The sequence below is a fragment of the Corapipo altera genome, unplaced genomic scaffold, assembly GCF_003945725.1.
Source record: "Corapipo altera isolate COAL_440 unplaced genomic scaffold, ASM394572v1 44, whole genome shotgun sequence".
Lineage (NCBI taxonomy): Eukaryota > Metazoa > Chordata > Aves > Passeriformes > Pipridae > Corapipo > Corapipo altera.
In genome coordinates this window covers 3,344,017-3,356,895 of record NW_020884880.1, presented here as the reverse complement: position 1 = coordinate 3,356,895, position 12,879 = coordinate 3,344,017, and the positions used below count along the sequence as shown (strand labels likewise).

Below are 12,879 nucleotides of genomic sequence, written 5' to 3'. Positions count from 1 at the left end.
TCAATTCAATAGAAATAGTGACCTTATAAATCAGAGTATCTGCCTAGTACAGAGGACTTTTGTGACCCAGATTTTTTTGCAAAGTGTTAATTTTGAGATTCTTGCTTGCCACTTATTAGTGGCTTCAGGAAGAATGTGAAACAAAACAAAGGCTATCCCTACAGGTTTCATGATTTAAACAAATTTGTATGACATTTTCACTTCTCTGAGTCATCTGCAACTTGCAGGCAAACAAAGCTGAAACAGTCAAAAGAAAATGACAACATTTATTTTCAATTTCCAACTTCTGGCAAGGACAGCAAAAATCAAAGTGGTTACATTTACTGCTATTAGAGCTCTACATTTTGCTTCATTTCACATTTCATATGCCAACATCCAATCATTGTGGTAAACAAGAATATATTGAATGGAGAAACAACACAGTAACTCTCCCAATAAAATAATAAAACAGGGAGCAATAAAATAATGAAACATAAAGTACAGTGGGAGTAGAACCATAAGCAGGGATAACAGATATAATGACTAGGAAGAGAAAAAAATGAGACACAGTTAAAAAGTCCCAATCTAATTACAAGCTAAAGTGTTCTCCTCTGCCTATTAAACCAAACATCTGAATTTCTTGTTAGGAAAGTATATTCCTTGCCTTGAAAAAAAAGTTTATATGTTTGTGTGTGTGTGTGGAAATATGCATACAATAATTGGACTATGGAGTTGTTTGCCAGTGTTTGCATTGTTGTTTTATTGCCACACGCTCCTGCTGTTTCAGACCAAGTTTTAGAATGTCAGGAAGTCCTTCACTGACATTAACTCCATTCTTCAATGCATTATGCAAAACCTGCCCTTAGTGGAGTTGGTGCGTTGGGAAAAGGCCAGGCGGCACGGGACATCCACGCTCCCTCTCCAGCAAAGAGGAAAGGTGAGCAGGCTTTTCCCGGATCGACTGTGACCTGGAAGATGAGCTGTCCCCGAGAGCACTGTCCTGTCAGTCACCTCTCCCGTCAGCTCTAGACACAGTAAATAAAGGCCACATGCCGACCCTGGACCAGTGCGTCACCAGCACAGCTGTTCTCAGGTGTTTGGTCACTATTAACCCAGGTCACAGCCCCGACCTACATGTGAGCAACATGAACCCTGCGGGCTGGGATCTGGTTTTGTTCCCTTTGCACACCCACGTAGTCTCTGCGCCGACCGTGGCATTACCCCCTCAGTAATTCAAGGCCAGCCCTCCCCGTACGAGTGCAAACACACGGCGTCCCCCGGCCACCCCCGCGCCCCCCAGGACGGGCAATGGCGCCCTGACACAGCCCCGCGCTCCCAGCGGCCCGGGCGCCCATTGGCTCCTACCCACGGCCGGGCCCCCCCGCAGCCAATGAGGTGCGGGACCTTGGCACGGCCGCCCCGCCGCCGACCTCGCCCGGTAAACAAGATCACTGCGGGAGGCGCAGGGTCAGCTCCCCCCGCTCCGCCTCCCCGGCCCCGCGGCTCCCCCACGGCCTCCCCGGCAACCCTGGCGCTTTCCCCGCGGGGCTGGCGACGCGCCCGCGGCCACGGGACGGCGGGGGAAAGGGGAACCCCGCCAGCGCTGTCACGAGGCGCTCCGGCGGGGGCGCGGCCTGTCGGAGCCCCGCCCCCTGCGATTGTAAATAGAGGCGCCACATGAAGCCCCGCACCACAGGTGAAGGGACAAGGGGATAACGGGACAGCGCCAGTCCCGGAGCCACCGACAGACTGCTCGCTCATCTGCCACGCATCCGCCGCCCCGGGAGCGATGAAGGCCGCACGGATCGCCCTGCGCAGCGCTGCCCCGCTGGCAGGGGCCAGCGCTAGCAGCAGCCGCAGCCGGTTGCCGCAGGAGGTGGAGCAGTTTTCCCGCTTCTCCCCCTCCCCGCTCTCCATCAAGCAGTTACTGGACTTCGGTGAGACGCGGGATGAGCGGGGGAGGGTCTGGGCAGAGGGGCTGCTCAAGAGCAGCACTCGGGGGCTTGTTTCCACGCGGCGGGACGAGCCCGGGGGATCGCCCGGAGGCTCAGCCCACGGGGGAGTCGCTGCCGCCCCGGCCCGGCTGCCCAGCGCCAGGGCGGCGCAGGGGGGCGAGCCCCGGCGGGGACCTGCCGGCCCCAGAGCGGTGGCGGCGGCGGGGAGGTCGCCTGGGGTGACCACCTCCAGCCTCAGGTGCCGGGCGGTGGTGACCTGAGTGCGCCATCGGAGCTGAAAATGCGCTACAGCGCTGTTTCGGCGCTGCTCGGGGGGTGCGGGGGCCGAGAGTTGAATGGCGTGTGAGCCGTACTCGTGCCCAGCGCACTCGGTATCGGGAGGAGCCATCGGCCTCGGCGAAGTGGACACGCTGTTCCCAGATCCCGTTATCGCTCTGGGAGCTGGGGCGGCTGTGCGCACATGACACTGCCAGGCGTCACCCCGAAGACGCTCGTGTTTACAGAGGCTATTATGCTTCTTAGAGGATTGCAGATAAGACCCGTGTCTACATGGGAACCGTACAGGTATTCCTCCTAGGAATGTGCTGTGTCTTGCCGTCCTGTAAACAGCGTCCTGAAATCTGTGGAGAGCCAGTATTTTGTAGTTGCATCTTGAAACTTCCTTAAACAAAAGTTTTATCTTGGATTTATTCATAGGCTCAACTAATGGATGTGAGAGAACGTCTTTTGCGTTTTTACGACAAGAACTTCCTGTGAGGTTTGCAAACATACTGAGAGAAATTGATCTGCTTCCTGATAAATTACTGGGCACTCCATCAGTACAATTAGTAAAAAGCTGGTAAGTATGAACTACTTGAATTCAGCCTGTAAAGTAACACAGCTTTGACACCTTTGTTGTCACAGACTTTTTTGAATAGTAGAAAACATAACAAAATACAGTTCCTTCATCAAAGCTGAATTGCAAACTGTTACACACTGTCCTTTTCTAGCTTACTAAAAATAAATTGAAAACCAACATATTTATATTGTTACCTTTAAATAGGTGGGGGGGGGTTTAGCAATTTGAAATAGCTGTTAGAGCAAATCTCACTTCTTGTTCTTTAAGACGGTAGAGAAGAAGGCGTGTTCTGTTTTCATATAGCATTACAGACCCTTGGAGCCACGTAAAAATGGGAAAGCAGGCTATATACTTCTTTCATTCTTTCAGATTACTAACAAAGCTTCTGTTCCAAAGCCTTGACCTGTGCAGCAAGTGTTTGGAATTCAATTAACATAATCTCTGCAGTTGACAGAGTAGTTGAATCTGATTTAACCTTGTTTACTGGCACAGTTGCAGCATTTGCTTGGATGGCTGACATAAAGGGCAGAAGTATTAGAGTGAGATCTAGAAACTGTTCTTAATATAGCAAACAGTTGTGCCTTTGCAGTATGCGTCAAACTGTCAGATGTTAGTACAAGAGGCTCAACTGCTTAGCTTCTGCCAAAGCTGATCAGATTTGGAAAAATTTTGCCAAAGTGACTTCCTGACCAGTATTGTCATTTGGATCTTCTTTTGAAATATGTCTCTTCTCAAGAATTTTAAGGTGATCCTATGTACCTAAAGTGAGAGTTTAGATTCCTTTCTGCATGGCAGGTACAAGAAAAGACTTTTAGGATCCAGGCAGTCAAGAGGAGTCCATCTGTCATTCCACTGTTGGATGGAAGTTTGATACTTCAAAGATACTTCAAACTTCAAAGACACTTCAGACTCCTAGCTGACTTTTTAAGAGTAATGATGTGGACAAGGCAAAGTACTTTTCACATTCCCGGGCTAAGAAAAATCAAATGAATAGCATATATTTCCTGTGTTCTTTTTTAATAGGTACATCCAAAGCCTGAAGGAGCTGGTCGAGTTCCATCGCAAAAGCCCAGATGACCAAAAAGTCTTATCTGAGTAAGCTTACAATTTGTTTCTTTGAACTTTTTAGTTCACGTTCTACTTTTCGTAATATTGTCACTTTAGACTGACAGCTGTCATGAGCTGAATTTGATAATCTAGCATAAAGTGTTCTGCATCGAGCAAGCTGCTTTAAATCTCTGATCATGTTCAGCAATATTGCAAATAAATATGATCTGTTACAGCTTGGTTTCAAGGTCATACTGCCCCTTGAACTGTCATGACAGAAAAATATCAACAAAAATTTTCGCTAGGGATCTTTTTCACTTCCTCACATTCTCACATATCTGCTCACATAAATGAGTAAACAGGCAGTGAATTTGACATGGCTAATAATTATACCTTTTGTATTAAAAATAACAAACTCTCCTGATTTAAGTCAGTGAGGAATTACATTTAAAAGAATGAAAATAGTAGACTGTATTGTAATATTAAAGCTGTTAAGCACTTACCTGTACTGCTGCTGCATTAGATAATTACATTGTACAAAGCTTGCCTCTATATAGTCTCAGAATAATGTTCTAAAAATATCTTTTTGACCTAGCTTTATAGATACATTAATTAGAGTCCGAAACAGACATCATGATGTGGTTCCTACAATGGCACAAGGAGTAATTGAATACAAAGACACTTTTAAAGTAGATCCTGTCACCAATCAAAACATCCAGTATTTTTTGGATCGTTTTTACATGAGCCGTATTTCCACCCGGATGCTAATGAACCAACACAGTAAGTAGAAATCTTTACCTGAGGAAAAACTTCAACCTAAGGAGTAACAAGTTAATGTAAACATTTCTTGAAACTGTTGGAGATCTGCCTCAGATAATTTTGTGTGACACTGAATCTATCACTTAAGAAAATAATGAGAACTTGTTTTCTAGACTACAGACTAACTGTAATAAGTCTGGTGTGGAATATGTAGATATGCAATTCTTTACACCTGAAAAACCTTCAGATGTTGAACTACAGAAAAACCAACATAGTTTGCTGGCAGTACATAGCATTTTAACTCATAAAAGCATAAACAACATTAATTCTTTTATGTGACTCTATGTTGTGATCACATTGTATTAGTCTAATATTTTAGGCTTTTTAAATAATACAGTATTTGGGATTAAATATAGTATCATTTTCATCTCAAACAGCTCTCCTTTTTGATGATAAATCTGGCTCAGGGCATCCAAGACACATTGGAAGTATTGATCCTTGCTGTGATGTTGTTGAAGTAGTGAATGGTATGTATTCTCAAATCCTTGACATTTCTTTTCATGATCAGTATTTATATTTGATTGCAAGCAGTTTGGGTAACCAACATGTGTTATAGAGGATGCTGACTGGCTTTAATTGAAATGGCCAAAAGCAGTCTATCTCTGCTGAAAGCACAAGCTTTTATAGGCCAGAATTTAAAATCCAAAGTAGCAGTAAAAAATATGTTGGACTCAGTTCTAGCAAGTGATAGATGAGGTAGGAGTTAGAGTTGTCTGAGGTGTTGAGGTTGGTCTTATCTACTGATAGATAACAGATGCATCAGTTCTACACAGTTATCAAATTGTATGAAGATCTTCTTGTGCTGCTGTGGTTCCCCATTTGTTCTCAATTTTTAATGCATACAGTGGATACAATGTTATCATTCCCTTGAGGCACAGTCTTGGACTCTGTAACACTTTAGCAGCTAATGCATTTAAAAGCCAGATTTTACCGAGTGTTAAAAATAAACTTTTACATTTCACATATTTAATAAATATTTCAGATGCTTATGAAAGTTCGAAGTTGTTGTGTGACCAGTATTACTTAACGTCTCCAGAACTGAAACTTACTCAAGTGAACGGTAAGATGAGAGCTTTTATGACTGCCTTCCTATCAGTAGCCAAACTGCTGCTCTTACTGAATCAAAAGGCTCCCAGTTTGCAGCCTTAGTGGTACATAGCAGTTGGCCAAGTTCCTCTTCATTTTCTGTTATAGGCACCTCACTTAATCTCCTGGGTTAGAACTCAAAAGTCAATATATCTTAAAAATAGATTTTCTGAGCTACCATTTATGAATTTGAGAAAAGTAAGAGAAACCTGTTGCTAGAGAGGAACTCTATATCTGGGGTGAGGAACTGCTGACTGAAATGCTGGTTCTGGTCTAAGTGCCTGCATCTGTCTGATTTCAGCAGTGTACTTAATGTTTGAAATCCTTTATTTATTAAAAGGGAGTTAATACTTGATACTTGTTTTGTTTATTTGAAAAGAAACTGTAATTAAGCAAGTGGTGATTGCAATCTAAACACTCTTATGAATGCATAAAGTTGTTTGCCAACTTTGTAGGGAGGGAAATCAAAAATGAGAGTTGATATATTTTCTGGTTTGCTTTGGCAACTTGCTTATTGTAAAATTTGGATACAATACAGAAAAAATTTCATCGCCCTTTTAACTCCTGTTTTTATTTTTCCCTTCCTCTAGGAAAAGCTCCAGGACAGCCAATTAACATTGTATATGTTCCATCTCATCTCTTCCACATGCTTTTTGAGCTCTTTAAGGTATGTCAGTATAAACTCTTTTCTTCCCTTAGTAATCTGAGCTGGAGCATCAATACTTAAAACCTCTAGCTAGATCAGAATGAAGTAATAAAGCTTAGCATAGGACAGTGAGATCTCAAAGGTTTTCTTATTTGGGGAAATAGTCTTGGCAGTACGATTGCAGTTTGTAAGAGAACATTTGAACCCTTTTATGTGATGGTAAATGGGACAGGGTAAGTGAAAGAGAGTGTGAAAGTGGGACGTGGGATTGTGACCACCACTAGCCTTCTGCTTTTATAGATTACATCTGTAGTGTAGGTTTGCCCTGATGCCTTTTCTGTAGAGTGGCCAATACATCTAGAAGTTGTGAATGGGACTGAACTTGAATGCTGCCAACATGGGGTGCGGAAATCTGGCAGCCTCTAGCAACTGCTGAACTTTGCTCTTCTCTGGAAACCTGTTGACTTTAAGGCAAGAACAGTAATCTTTCACACGTAGAAGAGTCTTGGCTATGCTTAGACACTTTTAGGTGTGAGACCTCCTCTGCTCCTGTTATGGTAAAATGCTAAATGTCTGATAGGAATAGAGGGTAACTGCTCAGCCTCTACATAACAGGGTTATAGTTTGAAGTGCATGGATTCAACAATCTCTGGTAATGGTAACACTCTTTTCCACAGAATTCAATGAGGGCAACTGTTGAATTCCAAGAAAACAGTCCAACCCTTTCTCCAATTGAAGTGACAGTTGTTCTAGGAAAAGAAGACTTGGCAATCAAGGTATTTTGTTGGCCTACTACAATATGGACTTAATGTTGTCTTTATGGTTACATATGCTGCAGCAAATTCTATTAAAAGATCTTCTGGCCCCTGGCAACAGATTAAAGATACTATGAGCATATGAGCATTCTGTTAGCCTCCACGTGGCACAGTTATCTAACTATAAAATAATATGCTGCAAAACAAATGTTTGCATTTATGACCGTTGGAAAGGTGTGTTCAAATAACAGCATTTTAAATACCATTCTTGATGTTAACCATGATTGATGTTAACTTCTTTCTCTCTTAAATCAGATCTCAGACAGAGGAGGTGGTGTTCCAGTAAGGAAAATTGAGCAGCTGTTTAGCTACATGTATTCCACAGCACCAAGGCCCGATATGGATGATGCTCGAAATACTCCTTTTGTAAGATATTTTCAATACTCATTTTGGTAATAAGGTTGCTGTAAGTGTTGGACAGATTAGTGGGTTAATAATGAAACGCTATGTCCACCCCGCTGCTTTGTGGGGTATGCAAAGATTATTGAGCCTCATAAGTATTAATTAACACTTACTGAAAAATAATTTTAATATCTAGCTTAATGGACAGAATTATGCTTTTAAAGGTGTAAACAAAGAAGAACATTACAGCCTGAATCTAACCTCCTCCTCCTTTTTTTTTTTTCCTTGCATCCCAATGACACTAATTTACTTGGTCTTCACTTCACATTCAATTCTCAAATTTATTGTAAATTATACTGTCTTTTTGGAGACAAGCACGACTGGAACAGGCTTTTAGACTAATATTTATCTCCCAGTAGCAAGCTCCTTTTACTCATCAAGCTGTACTATCAAAAACAGAGGAGGGAAAATACAGAAATGTACTGTGTAAAAGTGGGACATATATTTAAACTCTTCCTCTTCCGTGAAGATTTATTTTCTTGTGGGTTTGGTTTTTTTAATGGTCAGTTTCAGTATTCTGTATGAGACTTATTAGAGATTTATGTTTGCTTTTAAGAGGAGGAAGTGCAAAGGACTTCTAGCAGTTTAAAATCTCTGAAGGCTTTGCAGCTATTTAATTTTAAGCTGTAAGAGACAGTAAAAAGATAATTAATTTTATTTTATACTTTATTTTCAGGCTGGTTTTGGGTATGGCTTGCCAATTTCACGTCTGTATGCTAAATACTTTCAAGGAGATCTAAATCTCTACTCCATATGTGGTTATGGAACAGAGGCTATTATCTACTTGAAGGTATGTATTTTGATTTAGTTAAATAACAGATACCTACCATTAATGCAGTGAGGTAACTACTCAGTATCATTTTAAGGTAAACAAATTCTCTGCTCGTGAGTAGCTCTTGTTTTTTTCTAAAGAAATACCAGTAACTGGTAGGTAGAATTAAAAAGGTCACTTGGCTTTAAGGAGACTACTTGAAAAACTACTAGTGAGAGTCATGTTAGTTTTCATCTTGTGTTAAGATGTTCTATACTTGTTCATAGAATACAAAGTACTGGAAGAGAATGAAGTCAGAGTGTGAGCTACAGATCTGATTTCTTTACTCTGTGTCAACCAGAAAGTTTGCATAAACTAAATCTTTGAACTGGTGCTGTTCAGCAGTTGCCATATAGCCCATATATGGGATCCAGATATCAGTAATCTTGAACACCAAGCGTATAACATGCACTACTCTTTTTATAAGTAACCTGCAAATAGGACTACATGTTCTTTTCTACTCTCTGTGCTTACTCACAGGAAAAACTTTCTTTGAATTTCTTCCAATAAACTGAAAGCATAGTTCTGAACACACTGAGGCACAACCAGAGCGGTAGTACAAGAGGAAAAGACAGTTCAGCTATATATATTTATATATCTAATATTTCTATTTAGCAATTTCCCAGTAGGATAGGAATTTTTTTGTTATTTGCAAAATATGGAAGTAGGGAAAGAACATATTTTAAAGCTTCTCTAGAATTTTGTAAATCAAAGTTCTCTTCTGTGTATTCCTGGGCTATCTTGCAAACATGTTAAGGGGTAATGGTTAAGGCCTATAAAAATGCATAAATAGGATTCCATGTTACTACATTTGTCCCACTAAATTATCCAAAACAAGCACAGTTACTGAAAGACATAAACTACCACATTTATTGTAGAAATATTTCTGTAAATAACTGTTTTGTAGTGTCATTGGCTTAACACTTTAAGCATACTGCATGAATTTTTACAAAGTGGCATTACTGAGAGGTGGAAACCAAGTAACTTCTTCCTTCTTGACTTTAGGCCTTATCAACAGACTCAATAGAAAAACTCCCAGTTTTTAATAAATCAGCTTCCAAGCATTACCAAGCTACCTCAGAGGCAGATGACTGGTGTGTCCCCAGCAAAGACCCAAAGAATGTATCAAAACAGAGTGCAGCTTTCTGAAGAGAAGTTGGTATCCAGGCGCCCAAGGGGATCAAGCTGGCTTCTCAAAAAGAGCAGCGTTTGGAAGTATTCATCTACCTCCAAACAAGCAAGTTTCAGGACTGACAGAGAAGAAAGAAGATAAGGATGTTATCACCTAGGTTGTGTGCACCGACTGTGAAATCTTGCTGTGGACTTCAGAATAAGGAAAATAGCAGCACATATATCTTTAAAGATCTGTGTGTAGAGGAAAATCAGACTGTTTTTTTTCTTATGATCAAAGACTTGGTGTTGTAGAGGTGTGCAATTTTTAAGTCCTGTTTAATGCTTGAATTCTGAACACTGATAAACATAAGTTGTGCTGATGCATATTTTTCTTCTAGAATAGTTATCAGCAGTTTATCTTATTACAGAACTTCTCAGGTAGGGAGATAACACCTGTACTTTAAAGGTATAATGATAATATTTGGAAAAGATGTACCTAATATGACAGTCTTGTAGCATTCAAATACAGCCTGACTGGAAAGGACAGAGTCCTGGAAAGTAGGGAGAAAGTGTTTTCCATATATAAGGAAGTCCCATTTAAAAAAAAAGTATTCTATTAATTATTCTTATGTGATGCCTTGCTTTGTGAGTTACTTTGTTAGATTTTTTTTTTATATTAAGCTGTTCATAGAAAACCAACCAAGTAAGGCTTCTATGCATAAGGTAATTAAGAAGAAAGTCAGGATATTTTAGAAAGGTACTGGAAAGAAACAGAAAGCTACTTGGTTATACCAGCTCTAAGGTTAGGGTGCATCTAGCCTACATCCCTGTAGTCTGGAGAGCATGTGCCAAGTCAGATAGGATTTTCCAAGAACTGAAGTCAGACGTACAGGTTGAACAGAAAGGTTTTGTGGTCTGTATTGTGTAAGCATGTTGTGGGAAACAGCACGTGTAAAACACGGCTTTGTGTTTTCATTTTGTTGTGCTATTAGAAGATCGGTGGCTCAGTACTCTAAACTGAAATCTGCCAATTGTCTTTGTCAAATTTGTATTGGACCACACTAGCTCAGAGAGGTACATGGGGAATCTATACCCTGAAAGCTGTGATGAGCACTGAAGGTCTGTTTGAAAAGTTTTCAGGAGTGGTGGTGTAGAAACTCTAAATTTATTCTTAGAATTCTTCATTGCAATGGAAAGGGCTTAGGAAATGATGTTTCAAAATGCAAGCAGGACTGAAAACTATAGAATAGCTCTTATGAACAGCAAAATAGAAGGAATTCCCAGAAGAACAGTGCCAGTGGGAGAGGGTTGTTGGGAAGGTATTCTGTTCTCAGTAAGATTCTTCCTAGCACATCTTTGTGCATTTTCAGTTTTGTAAGCAAAGTAAACTTAACAGCAGGTGTTAAGCTATTGCCAAGATGGCCAGTCTAAAGTTCATCAGGGCTGTATAATATTACTTGAACTTTTTTTACTAATTAGCATATTATCTCAGGTATATGTGATCCTTTGCAAGAAGTTTTAAGTACAGTAAAGCATCTTGCTCAGTTGTATGACAGTTTTCTATAACAGATTTGTATTATTTTGAAAGAAGGCTGCTCCATACTCTACTGTGATTCTAAAATGTTTTTAATAGGAATGAGAGAAAAATGGAACTGGATTTGTTTTCTAGAAGTCCTGTTGGGATGGATTTTTCAATCAAAAATAAAATAGTGTTCTGATATGCTTCATTTCTTTCAAAAACTAAATTTATATGTATTGGTGATAACTACTGAGCGTTATGACTTTAGTACTGCATCTAGGCTGTCTTCATCCTGGTGAATAAGCTACAGTCACCAAAGGTCACCAGGTCATGTATCTGAGCTCAGCTCAGTGAATGAAATTGTTTGTAAAAAGGAAATATTTTTGTCTAGAATATGCAGGTGTGAAAAAGCTGTCTTCACTGCTATAATATATTTGAGTATTTGTTGATTTTTGTATGGAATACAAGGTCACAAACACATATCTAGGTATTTACTGTTGTCAAGTAATCACAATTTATAGCTTTCTGTCTGCATCCAGGCATTGAATATGACCTGTAACACAGCTGCAGCTGCTCCAGGTAGGAGCTGTAATTTCTGTTTCAAAGCAGCTGAGGTACATGGGTGCTGCAGAAATGTCTAATTTTTTTTGCAGAGTGAAGCTGCAGAACACATGATGCAGACAAAGGTGTGTATAGCACTTAAGGAACCCATGTGGAATCTTTGCAGTATTACAAATTAGGTCTATCTACCTAGATAATAGAGCACCTTTTCCAGCGTTCACTGAATTTTTATTCTGAAAGTAGAGCTCTAGTTTTAAAGTCTTTTACCTGGACATAGATGTTGACATAATTTTATAATAAAATCTTTTCAATCAATGGTTGTCTAGAATCTTTATTTTCTAAGAAGACTAGTGCAACAAGCATTTCTCAGATCATAGTGCAGCCTGGGGGGGACCCAGACAAGGCCCTTTTTGAAGTCTTATAAAATTGAGTTGAGCAAAACAACTGTATCAGATACAACAGAGGAGAGAAAACTCTGAAACTGATCTGCTTATGCTTAATATTTCATCTGTTGAGACGTTACATTGTGCCTAAACCTAGTGCATTACCTTATGCATCATCTTACTCTTTTTGATTAGGACAATATCCGTCTTCAGAGATGAGAACTGAGAATCCTTCATCACTGCATGTTCTACACTTTTATGTTTTGTTCAGCTTTAAAGAATATGAAAATTTACCGCTAGTTTTAGTTTTATATAAAAAAGGCATCCATCATTGAGTCTATATTTAACAAATAAGTTTTTCCACAGACTAAATGGAAGCCTGTCTTTCAGTTCTGAAGCAATAGGACAGCTGACTCTTAATAGCTGGTGTGTAAGAAAATGGTAGTGACCAGATGGATCAGATTGTGCTATGATAGAACAGTCCTCTACAACTGGTACTTTAGCAGACTTGTGTTGGCCTGGGACCATCCTGCATCTTCTTAGTTTTAAGATAGAGTAACTGTAAAAAATGCATGTATACTTTACCTGAAAGAGGAGAGGTGAAAACCAGCCTGACTCATAGGTGCCTGGCAGTAAGCCTACAAGTGACAGCCTTGTGTGCTGAGTTTGCCCTTCTTATAAAAGTGGATTTTACCTGAAGGTTTTTCTAACTGTAATGCCAGGGAAGCAGATCAGATGGTGTATACTTTTCTCATTTCCAGAAATGTACCACTCTGACATATATCAGTATGCCAGGTGTGCTGGGAGAAACAACCCAGAACTAAAGTACACCAGGAACTTCAATAAACTACTATGGAAAACAAAAGGAAACCAACCACAAAAATACCCATTGTGTTTTCACTGTC

At 40.4% G+C, this 12,879-nt stretch overlaps 1 protein-coding gene across 1 annotated transcript; it reads left to right on the top strand.

Moving 5' to 3' along the window:
* Positions 1–1,768: 1,768 nt before the first annotated feature.
* PDK4 (pyruvate dehydrogenase kinase 4) lies at positions 1,769–11,906 on the top strand. The gene is made up of 11 exons (XM_027639031.1): positions 1,769–1,916; positions 2,631–2,772; positions 3,796–3,867; positions 4,415–4,599; positions 5,016–5,105; positions 5,621–5,698; positions 6,315–6,391; positions 7,048–7,146; positions 7,441–7,551; positions 8,264–8,377; positions 9,404–11,906. Exons 1-11 carry the CDS (start codon positions 1,769–1,771, stop codon positions 9,545–9,547), a joined length of 1,260 nt encoding a protein of 419 aa, XP_027494832.1. The 3' UTR covers positions 9,548–11,906.
* Positions 11,907–12,879: the final 973 nt, after the last annotated feature.

Excerpts from the sequence above, each read along its gene's own strand:
- PDK4 (XM_027639031.1), top strand. The coding sequence starts at position 1,769 with ATGAAGGCCGCACGGATCGCCCTGCGCAGCGCTGCCCCGCTGGCAGGG. Across the intron at positions 2,773-3,795 it reads GTACAATTAGTAAAAAGCTG|GTACATCCAAAGCCTGAAGG; the intron begins GTAAGTATGAAC and ends CTTTTTTAATAG. Across the intron at positions 6,392-7,047 it reads TGCTTTTTGAGCTCTTTAAG|AATTCAATGAGGGCAACTGT; the intron begins GTATGTCAGTAT and ends TCTTTTCCACAG.